The sequence below is a fragment of the Mustela erminea genome, chromosome 1, assembly GCF_009829155.1.
Source record: "Mustela erminea isolate mMusErm1 chromosome 1, mMusErm1.Pri, whole genome shotgun sequence".
Taxonomy (NCBI): domain Eukaryota; kingdom Metazoa; phylum Chordata; class Mammalia; order Carnivora; family Mustelidae; genus Mustela; species Mustela erminea.
In genome coordinates, this window is record NC_045614.1 from 173,583,676 (window position 1) to 173,602,621 (window position 18,946).

General features: G+C 40.7%; 2 protein-coding genes across 9 annotated transcripts in view; one reads left to right on the top strand and one right to left on the bottom strand.

The window, feature by feature from the left end:
- The window catches only part of DCBLD2 (discoidin, CUB and LCCL domain containing 2), a 103,721-nt gene extending 98,120 nt beyond the window's left edge, over positions 1-5,601 (top strand). Inside the window, exons 15-16 of the mRNA XM_032351257.1 lie at positions 1,621-1,758; positions 2,407-5,601. Coding sequence (XP_032207148.1) covers positions 1,621-1,758; positions 2,407-2,876 — 608 coding nt within the window. The 3' untranslated portion in view covers positions 2,877-5,601. The remainder of the gene's footprint in view (positions 1-1,620; positions 1,759-2,406) is intronic.
- A 127-nt stretch (positions 5,602-5,728) lies between these two features.
- The window catches only part of ST3GAL6 (ST3 beta-galactoside alpha-2,3-sialyltransferase 6), a 40,048-nt gene continuing 26,830 nt past the window's right edge, over positions 5,729-18,946 (bottom strand). For all 8 annotated transcript variants that reach the window (XM_032351290.1, XM_032351327.1, XM_032351331.1 and 5 more), the window contains 5 exons: positions 15,413-15,508; positions 12,374-12,560; positions 12,120-12,257; positions 9,028-9,180; positions 5,729-7,653 (listed from right to left, as the gene is read on the bottom strand). In XM_032351290.1, coding sequence (XP_032207181.1) covers positions 7,567-7,653; positions 9,028-9,180; positions 12,120-12,257; positions 12,374-12,560; positions 15,413-15,508 — 661 coding nt within the window. In that variant the 3' untranslated portion in view covers positions 5,729-7,566. The remainder of the gene's footprint in view (positions 7,654-9,027; positions 9,181-12,119; positions 12,258-12,373; positions 12,561-15,412; positions 15,509-18,946) is intronic.

Consider the following 18,946-nt stretch of genomic DNA (forward strand, 5'->3'; position numbering starts at 1 on the left):
TGGTTCTTAGGGGCACCTGGGTGGCTCAGTGGGTTAAGCCGCTGCCTTCGGCTCAGGTCATGATCTCAGGGTCCTGGGATCGAGTCCCACATCGGGCTCTCTGCTTAGCAGGGAGCCTGCTTCCTCCTCCTCTCTCTCTCTCTGCCTGCCTCTCTGCCTACTTGTGATCTCTCTCTGTCAAATAAATAAAAAAACCTTTAAAAAAAAGAAAAAAAAAATGCTGGTTCTTTAAAAAGATTGACAAAATTAACAAACTTTTAGATAGAATAAGAAAAAAGTAATGAAATGAAAATTTCTCATAACACACGGGCGCCTGGGTGGCTCAGTGGGTTAAAGCCTCTCTCTGCCTTCGGCTCAGATCATGATCTATGGGTCCTGGGATTGAGCCCCGCATCGGGCTCTCTGCTCAGTTGGGGAGCCTGCTTCCTTCTCTCTCTCTCTCTCTGCCTGCCTCTCTGCCTACTTGTGATGTCTGTCTGTCAAATAAATAAAATTAAAAAAAAAAAAAAAGGATTGACACTACTTAAATCAGAAAAGAAAGTACAGGCATTACTACTGATTCTACAGAAAAAAAAGATTATGAGAATATTATGAATAATCATATGCCAAAGAATTGAATAATCTAGATGAAATGGACAAATTTCCAGAAATAGAAAATATGAATTGACTAAAGAGATTGAGTCAATAATCAAAAATCTCTGAAAAAAAAAAAAAATCCTACCAAACATTTAAAAGAGAATTAAGCTTTAAAGATTGCACACACACAAGCTGTTAGCACCAATAACTGAGCCAACTAGTAGGATACAAAGTCAACACATTGCATTTCTGTACACAAAGTGAACAATCTGAAAAAGAAATTATAAAAAGTTTCACTTACAGTTCCATCTAAAAGAATAAAATACTTAAGAGTTCATTTAACCAAAGAGGTACTAGACTTTTATAAACTCTAAATACTACTAAAGAAATTTAAAAAGACGTACATGAAAGCATACTCTATGTTCGTGGATTGAAAACTTAATATTGTTAACAGTTAAACTGTGGAAGCCACCCACCTGACCCTCAGCTGATGAGTGGAAAAGCAAAATGTATACAAGCAGTGGAATATTATTTAGTCTTAAAAAGGAAAGATTTTCTGTAATATGCTACAAGATGGATGAACCTTGAGGACATTATGTGAGGCAAAATAAGCCAGTCACAAAAAGACAAATACTGTATGATTCCACTTAGATGAAGTACTTAGAGTGGTCAAAATCATAAAGACAGAAAGTAAAGTGGTGGTCGCCATTGGTAGGGGGACGACGAATGGACAGTTACCGTTTCATGGGAATAGTGTTAGTTTCATGAGCTGAAAAGTTATGGAGAGAGATGGTAGTGGTAGTTGCACAAGAGTGTGAACATTTTAAACCACATGACCTACACTCAAAAAATGGTTATGATGGTAAATTTTCTGTAATGTGTATTATGCCAAAATAAAAAAAAGAGATTGAACATAGAGGCTATTTTGTACAGATGTGTTAGAGAAATGGCTTAAATGCAGCAGGAATTCTCCTGTAAACAGTGTTACCATTTCAGACCTAGGTTTTTATGTAATGGTCTTTCTTGCTTCCAATCACCATGAAGGTTGGTGGAAAGGAATGAAGCAGTTTCTCCCTGCCAAGTCTGTGGAACACGAGGAGACCCCCGTTCGCTACAGCAGCAGTGAAGTCAATCCTCTGAGCCCCAGAGAAGTCACCGCAGTGCTGCAGACTGACTCTGCAGGTAACTGCGTGCCTCCCTCCCCAGAGCGGAGGAAGACACTGCTACACGTAGCTGGAAAGTGCTTCGGAATTTCTAGTGTCTTTTCTCTTTTTCCTATGTAACAGGTCAACTGTTTTCTTAAGGTAGAACTAATTTTTGAAAGGATGACCTTGAGAAAGTTATTTCTGCACCTTCCATGTTCAAAAAATAGGAGCATTCATTTCTAAAAAGCTCTGGGCATTTCTGTGTGTTTACCTGGAGTTTTGAGTGTGAAGAGTGGCAAAGCTATAGTGAGCCTTATAATATGTATCCTGTTAACTTAGTTCATATTTATTTTAAACATTGTCCTATTTGAAAATATCTAATAATGAAGTGGGGTTTTTTCCCCCCAGTGATACACTATTTGTAAATCTCAAGAGCATATACGTTCTCTGTAAAATTTTATGAATGAGACTCTATAGCATATTAACTTCTTAGGAAATACAAGATAACGTGTTTAATTTTTTTAAGTTGGTTCTGGTAGAGAAATCCATAGGTCTGTATTGATAGGAACAGAAGTGCCATAAAGAAGTGTTTGTTTTTGGTGTCAGGCTATGACTGTCACCTGGACTATCTGATCCCTGTAGGAATGAGGTGACTTTTGTGTTGTTTGTTCTGTAATATCCACAGAGTATGCACAGCCACTTGTGGGAGGACTTGTTGGCACCCTTCATCAGAGATCCACCTTTAAACCAGAAGAAGGGAAAGAAGCAAGTTACGCTGACCTAGATCCTTACAACTCCCCAGTCCAAGAAGTCTACCATGCCTATGCTGAACCACTGCCAATTACTGGGCCCGAATACGCAACCCCGATCATCATGGATATGTCCGGGCATCCCACAGCTTCAGTTGGTCTTTCCTCAACGTCCACTTTCAAAGCTGCAGGGAACCAGCCTCCCCCACTGGTGGGAGCCTACAACACTCTTCTCTCCAGGACTGACAGCTGCTCCTCCGCCCGTGCCCAGTATGACACCCCAAAAGGTGGGAAGCCAGGTGCCAGTGCCCCAGACGAGCTGGTGTACCAGGTGCCACAGAGCACACAGGAGGCTTCAGGAGCCGGGAGGGATGGTGAATGTGATGTTTTTAAAGAAATTCTTTGAAGGTGATGCTGCTTGTTATAAAGCATCGTTTTAAAGCACATGGCCTTTTTTGTGTGTTAGTGGTAGTAATATATAGAATGTATTACGTATCTGTCACAGATGTGGTTGGGGAAAATGTGATGACCGAGGTACAGGGAACTACTAATCTTGCCATCTTGCTTTAAAAGTGTTACTGTGGCAGTGACGGCTTGCCAGTTCAATTGCAAACATCCTGTTTGTTACTACTGTAAAACACTATTTTTTGATACAGAAAATGCTCCCTACTATGCACTTCAAAGAAACTAAAAATCACTGAGAGTATTTATTACCAATGCTGCAGGTACATTGATGAACTCAAGAGGTGGCTGTGTTCACCTGACGGGCAATAACGCAAGGTACTGTTCTTGAAATGTCTAATGGCTTGAAATGTTGCTCTTTGTGAAAGGTGGGTACTATCATGAGCTCTTTTCTATTCCTATATTCCTTAAGATTTTTTTTAAAAATTAGTGATACCATTTTTTGATTGCAGTCATACACTTACCTATCTTAGGAAGGTCTATACGTGGGAAACGGACTTCTAAAGGGCGGGGTCATTGATTTTTTTTTTCACTTCTTGACACTCTCCAGAGTTTTAACACTTAATGGTACGTGACCTGGTTTCATCCCTACTTGTTCTGTCTGGGGCCAGCCCCATTCTTGTGTTTATTAACGGTTTTGAATTTTTTTTAGTGAGTGATGCTTGCTCCACCAGCCTCATGAATCCTGTAATTTTAAAAAGCTCCAGCAGAGATTCTCTCCCTGCCCCTGACTTTATTTGCAGTGGGATTGGTCCTAGGCGAGTTGTGAGTACTTGTGGGGCCATCTGAGTGAACACCGTAAATAGGACCCTTTATGTTTACCACAGTGAAAGGCGGAATCATTCCTCAGTAGTCCTATAAAGTACCTTAAAAAAAAAAAAAAGGATTTGCCCTCTTTGATTTAATATATATGTATTTTTTAATCTGAAGTTATTTTTGGTCAAAAAGTATTTTTAATTATCCACAGTGAAATACTGAAGGAAATAGGAAGCCAGCATGAATTCCTCAGCTCTGTGTGAGTGTGCCCACTCTGTGTCACGGGAGTTTTGACAGTCCTTCACCGCAGGCCTGTGGAACAGATGTTCTAGCAGCAGGTGAATATTGATGTCTGTTTTTGGTATTTCCAGGCAACTTCTTTTTCACTATTTGCCTAGAACTAGTTTTAGATGGGTGAAATAAAAGTCATCTGTAATTTATTAGCCCATAGTGTTAAGAATCTTTAAAAATCTTTGGCAGGCTGAGAAGCTGGCCCTATGATTAAAACATACAATTTCCCATCAGGTTCTAGCCATTTCTTTTGGCCTGTGCCCCCAGTCGTTTCCACAATTTGCTAGATGTGAGAAAAGACAGTGTTCATTTCACTTGGCTTCCATGGGTATATCAGAACTCTAAAGTATTGCTTCAAAAGCAGAATTATTTCTACAGCCTCTCTGCCCTCTAGTATTATTTTTGTTGGTCTTACCTTCACTTGCTTTTTCAGACAAACTTTGAGGCATCATTTTATTCATTGAAGAAATATACTGTTTCAAAACATTTGAAACAAGCACAGATGTTGAACATTTATTAAGACATGAATGTGTAAAGCACGTGTATTAATGCAGTCATCCCCATTCAGGTGGGAAGAGAGTAAACTGATTTATTTTTCTATTCATCTTCAGTACACAGTGAATATACTTCTCCAATCACATGCCTGTTTGAGAAGCTTTAAGAGAAATTATCTCATTCTCCCAAAGATGCTTGTTTTCATTTAATTTTGTGCACCTGATTTTCCCATGGAACTCTTTGAGAGGCAAATGTTTTTCTTCTTAAATGGTGCATGTTTTTGCCACCGTGCAGTGCTTAAACTACCAATGATTTTGTACAAAATAGTTTTTATTGCTTTTGTATATTTACTTTTTAAATGAAGAGCTGAGCCTGATACAGAGGGTTATTCTGATTTTGTACTTTTAGTTCCTTTGTTTTCGTATTAGAGTTTTGTTTTGGGTTTTAACTACATTTATGTCTGATGCAGCTGTGGAGACAATCAACTAAAAATGTGAAAGTAACTTTTTTTTTCTTTACTAAATAACCTTGAATTTTTATACCCTGCTTGAAACATCTTAAAGATTTAAGTCACTCTGGTTTATTGGATTTTTTTTTTCCTGTTAACACAATTCTAAAGATCGACTCCGACAGAGGTACAGCGAAGTAGGGCCCTTACAGGTTTTCACAAAGTGACACCGGCTTCACTGTTACATGATCTTAGGAACCAGCCCAGTCAAAGATATTGTGAATGCTGATTTATATTTGATTAGAACACTAAATAGATCCTATTATATGTGTAGGATCTAGTCCAGTTATTTAAATTCATGTTTCACTATTTGCACTTTGCATTGAACAGTGGTTTTATCTGCTGGTGAAAAGGCTGGTGTAGAGAATTTATCCAGCAGTTGAAACTATGGTGTCATGTATACTCTTACCCTCCCTGCCCCCAGCAGAAAATGCACTCATCTAAAATTCTATAGAAGGTGACAAAGCTTGAACTTCTTTGCCTTGGCCTCACATTAAAACCTGGAGAGCAAAAGGGCTATGGAAACAACAGATCAGAGGACAGAACTAATAGACTGTGGGACAAAAACTTTTCAAACCCTTTAATGAGAGATAACTAAGCTCTACCTTTAAAAAAAAAACTGCCTTCTAGCTCTGCTTTCCTGCCATGAACTTGAAGTCCCTGAACTGCAAAATCTAACAAGAGTTGGATGGTTATTAAAATACTTTTTAGCTCAACTGTGGCACCAATTTATGACTAGTTTTTTTTTTTTCTTTTTTTTTTTGGCACTGGGAAAGGTGGAAACAAAACCTATCGAAATACATATTGGAAATAAAAATGGCTTGAGGGTCAGTGATATTCTCCCGGAATGTACTTTTCTTACCTCGGCATGTACTGTAGTCACTCAGTATGTGTATATGTTGCTAGAATCTAGATTGTATAAATAGTGAGATCTTAATGTGTTCATGTGTTTTTAATAAATTGTATATATGTGTCTTGCTGAGACTTTCCTTGGGCTTATATAAAACCATGTTGAAGTTTGTAGCCTTCTCTCACACTACACAAAATGCCAGATTTCTCAGTTTTAGCATCAGTCAGAAATTGTCCTGCCATTATTCTAAACCTTATAGGAACATTTGAAAATGCTACCAGTGGTTTTTTATTTTTACTACAGCCAGGACCATCCATTTTTGAAGCCTAAATTAGTTCACAGATTGAAATTGAGCAGCCAGGCTGTGAACTCTGGCTGTGTGGTAGGAGGGCAGGGTCACACGAACACCCATGTTTTCCACCTCAGTTACTGGAGGAATCCAGTGAGATCATGGTACTGTGCAAGTGTGCTGGTGCTAACAGAACAGTGTCCAGGTTTCATGTGTAGATCTGGCTTACATCAACTAGGAGTTTTCTCTCCTCTTCTACTGCGTTTGACATAATCTTTAGAGAGGCTGGTTGGTTCCCAGTAACACCAGCGTGACTCCCAGTGATAATTATTGTTCAAAAGATAACAGTTCTTTCAACTCTTACCTCTTCTAAGAACTTTTAATTCCATCCTTCTTGTAATTCTCTTCTCTTCCTTTTTCCCTCCCCATAGCCATGGGCTGGTTTAAATGAGAAGGGACACTAGCTCACATTTGTTCGAAGGGTTGGTTTTGACTTGTTTGCATCCAGCAGCACTCTTCTCTGATGCAGCCTAGGTAGCCAGGTAAGCCTTCCCCTTTGAAGTTGAAATCTCTCATGAAAGTCCCATTTAAATCCAGAAACAGCTTGAGGAGGAGTCTCAAGGATTTATCTTCATTTTTTCTAATTTAATTCCAATAGTAAACTTTCACATTTTAATATATTAGGCCAGGCAAAAAAATTTAATAATGCTTTCCTTAAGCTTGCCGAGCTCTGCTACCTTGTATGAGCTTTAAAATAATGCAGTCGCCAGGCTTTGGTAAGTGGCATTCTTAGCTTATTTACTCGTCCAGAATTTCATGTTTAGTCCATTTCCTTTACCTTAAAAACACACCTTCCTTTTACCAGATTACTCATTACAATCATGGTTTACTTAATTGCAGGACAAAAAAAGCTTAATGAAACCAGTCTGATCTTAGATTTCCATAACCATACGTAGTGCTGTGTTCAGGGCTGCTTTAAGATTCAAATCTGTTTCCTCAGGTACAACACAATCATGTAGCTACATGCCGAAAGTGGCTCCAGTCTGCTGTATCAAGGCACAACCACATGGCCATGCCCCACTAATTCAGAGTAGCCAAATGTGTTCAAAAATTGTGGTCAGCTAAAGCCCCTTATTAGGAAGTCACATCCCCTCAAAAGTCTAAGATGAAGTCTATATAAAAAGATGTTTAGAAACACTTCGGAAAACTAGCTTGTTTTAAAAACAATGCAATCAAAACTTTCCCTGATAACTAAACATATCTTGGTTTTTATAAATTAAATATATTCACAGAAATTAAGCTGGTGGTTATGAATCACCAGGCAGCAACAGACTTAATATACACAATTTTTTGACAAGTGCATCCAACATATTTAAAAATAAACTAAAAACTGCCGTATAAAAATAAAACTAATACTGTTAGCATAGTCTTCTGAGTCTGTAGAGTCAATCTTCAGTCAAGTTGATTACAAAGTTTTTTTCTATAATGTCCTTCAAAAAGAGCTGCTCTGCTGTCACATTGTGATATGCATTCTGGAGAAGAAAAGGAAAATAAAATCACCATCTATCCCAGTATCAAAATGTTAACAGGAATAACTGACTACAGTGTATCTGAAAAGCTTCTGAATGAAAAACTCAAGTCACAAGTATACAGGTAGACTTTTAACTTTTGTTACCTTTCTCTTTGCTCATTCTTTTGCCAAGGAATTTGGCAAAAGAATTTGTTTCCTAAATTTAGCCTGCTGTTTCCACTTAAACCCTCACCTAAGAGCACCCCTTCGTATCACTCCCCCCTCCCCCATCTCCTAAATCAGGATATAAAACTAGAGGCCAGAATTTTAAGTCAAAATGGGTTGATCACTTTAATAAAAGCAGCACCTGAAACTCACAGAAATCAGCCCAAAGAAACTATTGTAAAGCATGCATAACAGATTTTTTTTTTAATTATTCTGTTGATGGATAGCCTAATCTTCCTCAGGAAATTGTTTCAGTGTTCTGTTATCTAGATGACTAGAAATCCCAGGAGTGCTAAAAGATTAGGACTGAGGAGAAATGATCCTGCAATCTGTCCTAGGCAACTAACACTTACTACTCAAGTGTCTGTCTCACAAGGGGTGGGAGATGAAGTAATATAGTAATACAAAGGTCTAACCTTTGGCTTATAGTAGTGTCTGAGGATGATGATCTAAGGGGACTGATTACACAGGCTATATCCCTACCTAACAGCAAACTATTCATATTTCCATATTAAAAATGTACAGATAACATTTTAGTCCTGTCACCTGTGATATGCTATTAACCTCAGACAACTCCTACCTATTCAGTTAAGTCTTAAAGATCCTGTGTACCACCACTGATCTCTAATTCAAGAGAAGCATGATCTACTATAAACGTCTGCAACCTTTTTGACCATGAATATTCCCTCATAGAGTTAAAATGTCATAGACTTCCTCCTCTACTTAAAAAAAAAAAAAAAAAAGGTTGAAAAGCACAGCAAGAAGTTACATCATCTCCTCAACTCCAAATCTACCTTCATCTTTCCCGTGTATTCAGTGCTCGATCCTCTTATGTGGATGAGTGTCCCTGTTCTGTGTTAATGCTTTTAAGTGAATTTGAGATATAAGCAAGAGCAAATGGTCTGCATGCGTATTTGTATAGTGCAAACATGATCTAAGATAAGGCTTGGTGTCCATACGGGTTTGATACGATGTCCTATTCCCAAGGGTCTGACACCCACAGATTGGAACTGCCTGGATGCGAGTCCCAGTTTCAGCCTTTGGTAGCTCTTGGTAGGGTTAAGCAGCTCTTCACACTCAAAAGCTGTTCCCTCAGTAAAAATGCGGAAGCAGAAAATAGAAGCTTTCTGACTGTAAAGATCAAAGATATACCCAAGTGGGTATGTATTACCTTATTCATCAAAGACATGGTGGCATTCCCATAATAGTGCAAAGGACTCTTGAGGTCAGAAAAGTTGTATTTAAAACCAGCAAGGTGAACTTCGTGACATATGTGAAAGGCCAACGTGATGGCAATAATTCCTGTTGTGGGGTGTTTGGGTTTCTGGGGAGGGAAATGAAAGGTTTTTTAAAACTCAAACAAGATGTTTCCAGAACTGGGTGACCTCATCTTATAAAACAAGGACTTCTGAACACGTACCAGGTGAGAAATACCTAAGATAAACCCTCATCGTGTCTAAGACCCAAACCCCAGTTAATTTCCTAACTCTGAAAAGCATATAAATGTGATGAAAATCTTAGAAAATCTTTCAAATAAAACTTAACTATAGTATTAGCCCAGAGGACAACTATCAAATGAAGAAAAAGGCTCAGGGAAAAGGATGCTGCCGCCTCCTCTTATAACACATGCTGAGTCAGGCTTCCTGTGCAAACAGCAGAGCCTGCGGATTTCCAACCCATACAGGAAACGGAAGGACAGGTTAACTCGCTAATGGATGGGATCATGGTAAGAGGCTCCACATAAGCCTTAAAAGAGATCCCTTTTACAATTCTGATAATTTAACCAGCTCTGGGGAAAGACTAGTCAATTAACTTCAATGGCAAATAGTAAGATTCTGACTTCTATAGAAAATAAAAAGTCCAGATGTATACAGTCTCCACTCGATCATTATCAGTTTAAAAATCAAAAAGGAAAGAAACCAAGCATCCCCCTCACATACACATATCTCCTAAAAATGCAGTAATAGATGTTTGACGGAAGGATTTTCATTCTGTGTTAATTCTCACCGATACGGCCTTTAAAGGCAAAAACAAAATACATCTTAACACAGCCATCTAAGGAGATTTCCTTTCCATCAAGGTGTGACTTACAGATTCCTCGGAAATGACACATTATGATTTTGAGGAGGAGAAAAAAATACCCAAGAAGCACAACAATATCAAATCAACTCCAGGAGGCAAGCTCCTCTGAAAATTTAACTACCTTTTGCATAAGCTTTTCTTTACCCCATGCCTTATGATGAACACCATAAGCCTTTGCCATCTGCTAGAAACGGAAATCAGTGGTCGGGTTAACGACCCAGGAGTCATTCAGCCTCACTGGTCCCAACACTCTTTCCCTCCCCGTCGTGTCCTCCACCTCCTTTCCTCCTGCCTTGGAGGCCTTCATCCATCATCATCATCCTTCCGTTTTCTGCACCCACAGACAGAAATAGCTCGTCACCTGACAGAATCTTAACCCCGGCTCACCCCACAACCAAGCAGCATAACAAGCCAAGAGAAAACCCCATACGTGCTCAGGTGCACGTGACATTTACGGCCAAAGTCTCAAGTGGCCGTGCAGTACTCCCCTAGCAAATTTCCATTCTTATTCTCCAAGGTGACAATTTTATTCCTTTATATCCAACAGCCTCATCCTCCTTTCCTCCTTTACACCTACCACTGAATCCTCATCTCACTAACAGAAACAGAAGAGCTATCGATACCAGCTTCCCAACTTCCCAACCTACCTTCAGTTTGACCCGTACTTTCAGCGCTCCTTCCATGGATGCGATGTGCCTGTCCCCGCCTCTGGCCAACCTCGCCCCTCGTGGCCAACCTCGCCCCTCGTGCACTCTTTCCTCCCGTCTCTTCTCTGCCAACAAATCTGCATCTACAATGACCCCCTTGATCTCATCATTTTCTTCTGTCCAATCGTTCTCTCCATCATATAAACATGGCATCTGGCTTTAAAACAACCACAAAAGCAACCATCCTTGATCCCATGGCTTCCAACCATTTCTATGCTCCCTTTCCCAACAAAACTCTGAAGATCTGCCTCCACTTGCTCCTGTCCCATGTTCTCTTTAACCTAATTCAAGCAGGCCTCTCTTCCTTTTTTTTTTTTTTCTCTTGTCCACATCATCCATATGACTTCCCATTTCCAGAACCAGGCTTTATGCTTTTTGACTTGGGAATTCCACTTCTAGGAGTCTATTCTACAAAAATCACAAAAGTGGGCTGAAAATCCCTATAATCACATGCATTTCTAAATAATTTAGAGAGGAAAAAAGCTGGATATAAATGGAAAGATCTATAAAGAGGAGAATAGTTAAATGGAGGGGGGAAATGGCAGAAAAAAAGCTTAAGGAATAATGAGAGTTACAGGGTGAAAAGGATGATTTCCTTTATTTTTATATATATAAATATATAATAACAGAATATATTAATATATAATTTAAACAAAATATACTTGATATATATTCTTTTATAAGTGGTTTCATTAAAAGCATTAGAATCTAGTAATTCTGAAGTTTAGAATTTTTTTTATCATACTAAAAAAAAGAAGATACGTGAGGTGTATTTATTTCTTTGGATTTTCCCTGATTACAAAAAGAAACCCTCATTTCAGCAGAGACATTATGTCACAGTTTCTCAGGCTTGAAATGAAAAACCTATCCCTGCCACTGTATGGGTCCAGAGGGTACTGTCTTCTAGGGAATGTAAACAAAAGGGCTACAAGAGCCAAAGTTGGTAAGACTTTTTAATTGAAGAATTCGGAGTTTCAACATTTCCTCAGAATTCAGTGCCAGTGTCTCTATGACCACAGAAATATTTCTGAACCATCCTGTCCCTTCCTCACCTTCCCACCAGCTTTCCTGTGATATTTTTATCAGAGCAATTGAGTTCTTTTTAGCCTGAATAGTCTTGGTGCTTGTCCCGAAGCCCCGCCCGCTACTCTGAGCAGAGCCTGCCCAGCAGCGCCCCCACCAGTCAGTCTCTCCTCATCGCAGAACTCTGCAGATGGAGGTTAGGAGAAATGAGTCGTTGGAGCCTGTAATAGGAGACCCCAGAAGGGCTCCGCAAGGGCGAGGTAGGGGGGACCAGAACACTCCAGTTCTTTCCTTGCAATCTAAAAAAAACATAATACCCACAGACACCTAATCTCACTACCGCCACCTCATGAGTCATGGTTCTCATTCTTTCTGAGAACCCTATGATCTCTCCACCCTACCTTACCCAGATCTTTAGTTAGCTTGGAAATGTGCAAAGCAAAATACATACCTGATTTTTGGGAAACACTTTTGGGAAGTGAAGCAGTTCATAAGCTGCCATTCTGATAATGAAAGGATCTAATATTCTGATTTGATAAGGTTTGTAGATCAAGTTTAAGGCTGGTTTCTTCCAAAAACCATTAGTGTTCTGAAATAAAGTAAGAACACAGAAAACAGAACATTGTGGTGGTCTTTTTTTTTTTTTAATGGAAAAAAAACAAAAACTGAAGGTAATCAGAAGGCAGATCAATGTTGCCAACTTACTATTTTGCCACCTGTCAACAAGTCCCACAGCCACTTTAAATCAAGCGGCTTAAAAGCAGTGAGAACCGCCGTAGTATTAGGATCATTGTGATTGGGATCTGAAAAAACAGATTCTGGATAAAAAAGTCGGAAGGTTGTCCTTCTCCCAACTTCCTCTTCATGTCCTAAAACAGGACCATTATTCATTCTGTGGGTAGTAAAACACACAAAATATGTAGACCACGTGTAGTATGTGCCAATTCCATCACAAGTTACAGAACTTTCAGAATAGGACAAACAGCAGTAGCGATGGGTCCAGTGCTTAAAGCTACAAGACAATGTTTTTAAGACAACTTTTTAAAATTCCTATTTTTAAGGTAATAATTCCCTTTCATGAAACAGCTGCTTGACTGAAGGCAGAAATGTTCATCTGGATTTGAACAGTAACTGTGGGGCCACTGATAATTCAGTCCCACCTCCAGGAAAACCGAAGACTAAATAAAACAATGGGAACACAGAACCACAGAATACTAGGGTTAAAAAAGAACTCGGAGTACATCCAGACAAAACCCCTTGGAGAAGGGCCCTGCAGAGGGAGGGAAAGTTACTTGTTCAAGGTTACACAGTCATGTAGCACATGGATTGACAGACAAGAATCCCACCGAAGGTGATCTGAAGACCCATTAAAATTGTTGAGCTCTGTAATACAGTGATAATATAAAACTGCCGTATTATACCCACTCACAACCAAATAAATGTTACTGCTAGAGTGAATTAAAGAACCACAAAGGATCCACGGTAGGGTTTGTTTTATGCTCAGTGCCAAAGTTAGACATGCACTATTTACACATACACTATGAAGGCATGCTATTAAAAGGAATGCTTTGTTTCCAAAACTGTGTCCCCTGGGAGGATAAATACTGTTTCACCCTTTGCCACTGACTCCATGTAATGTAAGACAGTCTCAACACTTGACATGACTTTCATAAACGCTGTGCCCGTAGCAGTCTCCCACAAGGGTTTGCTGTGGTTCTGGATGATCAAACGTTTAGACAATTAAAGATAAGGAAACCTGTGTTTTAAAACTGTCACATGGATAAATTTTCACGGCTTCCTCAAAACAGACAGTGAACAGAAAATAAGGTGACCTCACTATGCAGAAGTACTTGGCAGCTCGTAACCCAGCAAAACCCCCACGGACTGTCAGGTCATCCTAACCCACTGCCCCTCTCTTCAAAAGACTATTCATAGCCATTCCCAACACACACAACACAGGATGACCTTACTTCAACCTTTCGGTGAAATGCCCTCATTTTCCCGCCATTCCACCTGTGGGACTTTTGGTAGCCGTAGCTACAATCCCAGTTTTTCTTTCTATTACAAAGGACCAACCGCACTTGTGCTCAAGCCCCATCCCAGCTTGCTACCACACCCATCTCTTCACTCATTTTTCATCAGCTTACCAACATGCTCTAGAATTTCCTATCTTTATAAAAGGAACAAAACAAAACAGCCTCCTTTGGTTCTCTAACTATCTCCAGCTACCATCTCATTTCTCAACTCCACAGCAAAATTCCAGAGAATTGCCTACATGGGTTTCTCAATTTCTCACCGGTCATTCTCCCCTCAAACCACTCTGGTTGGGCCACTCCCGCATCAGGTCTCCACGTCTGCCTTTGCCAAGAGTATGAGTGAGCCTCAGGTTGTAAGTCCAACGGTGAACTCTCTGTTCTTATCTTGCATGACCTCTGGCCAGCACTGGTCATGGTTGACCCCTTCTCCCTCTTTTGAAACACTTCCTACCTCACTGGTGGATCCTCCTCCCTCTCTTTTATTCCTTTTTTCTTTTTTTTTTTTTTTTTTTCTTCGCTCAACCTCCAAGTATAGAATATCTCAAGAACCTGTCCTGGGACCTCTGCTCTGTTTCTCCCTGGGAAATCTTGCCGATACCATGGTTTAATATAGCCCATAGGCTGTTTACCATCGAGCCTTTAACCTGTTTAACCAAATGCCTACTTGACTTAACACTACACATCTAATAAGCATCTCCAACCTAACATGTTCACACAGAAATCTTGATTTTCCTTTAAGATCTTCCTACCCTAGTCTTCCCCCAGTTCAATAAATAGTACCTCTATCCAGTCAATCTCTTAAGCTGAAAACCCAGAAGGCGTTATGTGGTTCCTTTATTCCCATCTCTCCTCACATCTAACATCAGCAAATCCTGAGAACTCTACCTCGAGAACATGTCTCAGTCTATCCACTTCCATCCTTCCCTGTCATGACAATCCTTTTCCGAGCCGCCATCGTCTGCCTGAATATAGCCACCTAACTGGTTTCTTCATTTCTACCCTTGTCCCTCATATCCCATTGTCCATGCTACAGCCAAGTTATTTTAAAAATATAACCAGATCAAATTGCTCTTTTGCTTAAAAATCTTCAAAGGTTTCCTATTATACTTAAAATCCGAGTACTTACACAGACCTATACAGCCTCCTTCCTCTGCGGCTTCTGACTGTTCCACTCTCCCTGAGCTGGCTGCCCTCCTACCTCACTGGTGTTCTTGCTACTCTTCTCAAACCCAGGATCATATCCTCCCTGCACTAAATATTCTTTGTGCCCGGATTGCTCTTCCCTAGTCTTCGTACGGCTGGTACTATAACGGTCACTTGGGTCCATCTCAGAGGTCTTCTCCTCAAAGTGGTCATCCATCCATTCTCAAGTGGCTATTCAATCACTGTCACATATGTTTTAACTGTTTGTATGGCATTTATTTTTGTATTTCCTTATTTCTTTCATTACTGTTTTCTTCTCTTCATTACAGTGAAAACCCCACACAGAGCAAGAAACTTGTTCTTATTCAGTGCTATACACCCTGTTGCTAAAATTCTGCCTGGCATATTAAGGAGACTTCACAAATATTTTCTAAGTGAATGAGCTGAAAAATCTAGGCCTAGTCTAGTCGATGCCTGAGAGACTGGTTGTGTTAATGTACTTAAATATATCTAAGCGATCATCTTTTGAAACAATTCCAAGTTAGCAAATAGAAAATATATTTACCTTATTATTACATCATAGGAGTCAATTTTTTCTCCTAATGTCTTATTCTTCAAAACTCCTCCATTACCAACCACCACGCACTTTTTACATGGCACACTGTTGGGCAAAAAGACATGCGAAAGGTTGAGCCATCTTTCACATAACTGGCTGATTCCAAGAATTCGTTCAAACTTTCCAGAACCCAATGCCAAATTTCATTTGTTGCACAAGTAGAAAAAGAACCAATTGTCCAGGTCTAGGGTTATATTAGAAAGATATAGGATTTAAGAAGTAACATTCCACAGGAAGCATATGATCATTAGCAACTAACAGTTGCTTATGAGTCCATACGTGTTCCCTCATTTGATTCTCATAACCACCTGCTGAGATAAGTAAGCCCATTATTTCCATTTTACAAATGAAGAAAGGCATTCAGAGAAGTGTTAGTTAACATTTCAAAGCCATACTCCCAAGAGTCAGAATCAGGATTCACATCCAGACCCTCCAACAACAAAAATACCACTTGGCCTACAATTCTGCATGTTAATATTGATACAAGTGTGTATACATGACATAGCTGTCCATTTTTTCACCAGCATTTCTCACTCCCTGAGAATCCTGAGGTTCTAGCTCTGGGTCACTGTTGTGTCTTATCAGTGTGGAGACAGCTTGGAATCTGGTGGGGAAGGTGTATCTTCCCTGGTCCTGCCCATGAGCACTTCAATTCCCCAAACATGTACTGCCTCTTGGAGCTTAACCAATATAAACTAAAAGTTCACGCTGTGTCCCTAGCAGAGAGCTTTCAAGTAGATGATGAAGTGGGACTTCCTGTTGCTGGCTGGGATCAGCCTAGAACCATGCACTGTGCACCATCAGCTCTCAGCAAACCCAGCCTGGCCCTTCTGTTTCCAGGCTCTCACCACCTCCCGGCCAGGCCTTAAGAAATGACAATACAGATCCTTCTCCTTTAGGGGGCATGACATAACAGAGTGGAAGCCTGCTAAGACTGTCCTTCCAAGACCATCATGATGCAAAAGTATAAAGAAAGAAACTGTTTCTCTAAAAACCATGAAATAAAGCAGACCAAATGAACTCTAGACCTTAAGGCATTTAGGAAATTAATGAGTAGCAAAATTCACAAATACTGTAGAACATGTAAACTTAGAGGGGTATCTGGTTGGCTCAGTTGGAAGAACATGTGGCTCCTGACTTCGGGGCCATGAATTCAAGCCCACATTGGGTGTAGAACTTAAAAATAAATAATTATAGAGAATGCAGGAATATAGGAATAATTAGAAAAAGCCATACACTGGCTCTATCAGGTTAAAAAGAGTACATATAATGTACCCACTGAACGTACAGAGGCATTAAGTTGACCTTTTCTCATTAGAATTTGCTTAACTCACCTATCTGGTGAGTTTTTAGTACTAGAAAATGCTTTTTCACACATTTTAATTTAGGGCTTTTAGCTCCCCACTTAATGAGTCAAGTCTAAGTCAGTGTCTACAGAGTCAAGTCTAAGACAGTGTCACGGGGTCAGAGACTGGGTAAGAAGGACATTGTCCACTCATTCCTTGACGACGTGCCCCCAAAACTTTTATCATGGACAGATCACAATATGCTCTAGAATTCTAGGAAGGCAACTTTCTTAATGGTGCTCTGCCCTGCGACCAGGTAGCATGGACAAGATGAGAACACTGGCAAACATTCCAAACCCTTTCCCCTCTGGGCATATTGTCCTTACCCTCACCAGATCCATCTTACGAATACTCTCTAACAAGGGCAATTCTCACCTGCACAGCTTGTTTGATTCTTCCTTCCAGAACGCTGGGGTCAGTTTAATACAAAACAGAAGCTGAACCTCCTGAAATGGGCTCTACCTCCCCTGAGCAATGCTGTGGGCACTGGGGAGGGAGTCGCTAGGAACGGAGGATCGAAATACCTGCTCTGTTCCTACTGAACTGCATGGGGCTGGAGGAGAGACAGCCACCATGATGGCACCCAGACTAACCTCCTCCCTTATGGCCGGAGGCCACTTCCCAGTCCTGGCCCCAGGCACCCCAGGGGCTACAGCATTCGTGCGGTCCTGGGATATCCAGCCTGACAGCAGGCTGCCTGACTCCAACATCATCAAACATACCACGCTGGATAGGAACTCATACCACCGTGTCTCCAGAGTTTCAACCCAGAGCCTCAACAAAGGACCTGGGACCCACAAACCTCATCTCTGAAGTGGAAACAGAATCCAGAAAGAGGCAGCTCAGTGCACCCCCAGGCAAGGCCAGTTCCCTCAGCACTGCTCAGCAATAAACCCACAGGCTGAACCCTCGTGCTCACAGGGGCTTCCTCTCAGTGTTATTTTTATCAGACTGGATTACAGCAAGTCCTCAAGCCCTAGATCACTGGTGGCCAAAAGAGTATTGTGATAAGGGAAGCAATCGTCTATCATACAAATATGTCACATTCCCAGTCCCCACTTAGGCTCAAGGTCCTGGACCTCCTCTCACAGTTCCTACCGAACCCTCCGGTCAAGGGAAAAAGGAGTTGAGGTTTGGAGGCAGATCTCCACTATAAGAGCCCCAGGATCAGCCACAGAGAGAAGGTCCTTCCTTGTATGTACACAAACCACACGGCCTCTCCCTGTTCATTGTCCCAGGAGGTCCAAGGACTTGGGAAAAATGGAAAGTAATCTTAGAGATACTGCTTCACTCAAAGGAACTCCAATTCTAAAGACACTTTACTATGGAATGGTCACCACACTTTAAGAAATTTCACTTTCTATTTTCTTCTCTGTGAGCTTTGTTGGGGGCAGCTGGAAGGAAGGCCCTTGGCCATCGAAACAGTTTGCCAATACCTCTGAAGGGAAATCTCGTCCGGGAAATTTCACTTTTCTGCCAGGTAAGGGATAATGCAAAGACCTGCACAACTTTCTGAGGATCATATATAATACTAGAAACTCTTTAAGGGGCATTCCTAGGACTACTCTTCAGCAACAGCATCTCATCTACAGCTAATTTTCACAATGCCCCCATGACTCTGGGAACTATGTACTGATACAGCTTTGCAGTCTGAACCACACAGCTCACAATACTCTCCCCAGGAGGGACCCATCTCACCAAAAATGTGATTCATCATCTCCTTGGCTTCATCCACCTGGTCTGGGCTCCTGGATTCCCTTGCATCCTGAGGTGTGAAACAGTAACTTCCAGGGTCCTTTAGGTGACTGTATAACTCTACCATATTTAATGAATACCACTTCCATGCACGAATAGTTACAGACAATTGTGAGTCCCCAGAGGACAAGAATAGTCTCCTTTATATTACTGTACCTTCCTGTCTTTAACTTCCTGATTCACAGGCTGTGCACTTTAGAAATTGGTTTGGTTGTAACCAAACAATCGATAACTGTTTTCTCACATTGTGTTTGGAAAAGGAGGTATCTGTTCTTCCTTCTCCCCTTCCAGAAACGGGTAGGGAAATACACATGCCCCAAACCGCTCACCCAGAAAACAAAATCATTCCAGAGTGCCTGAACCTGTTAATGGAAAACCTGAA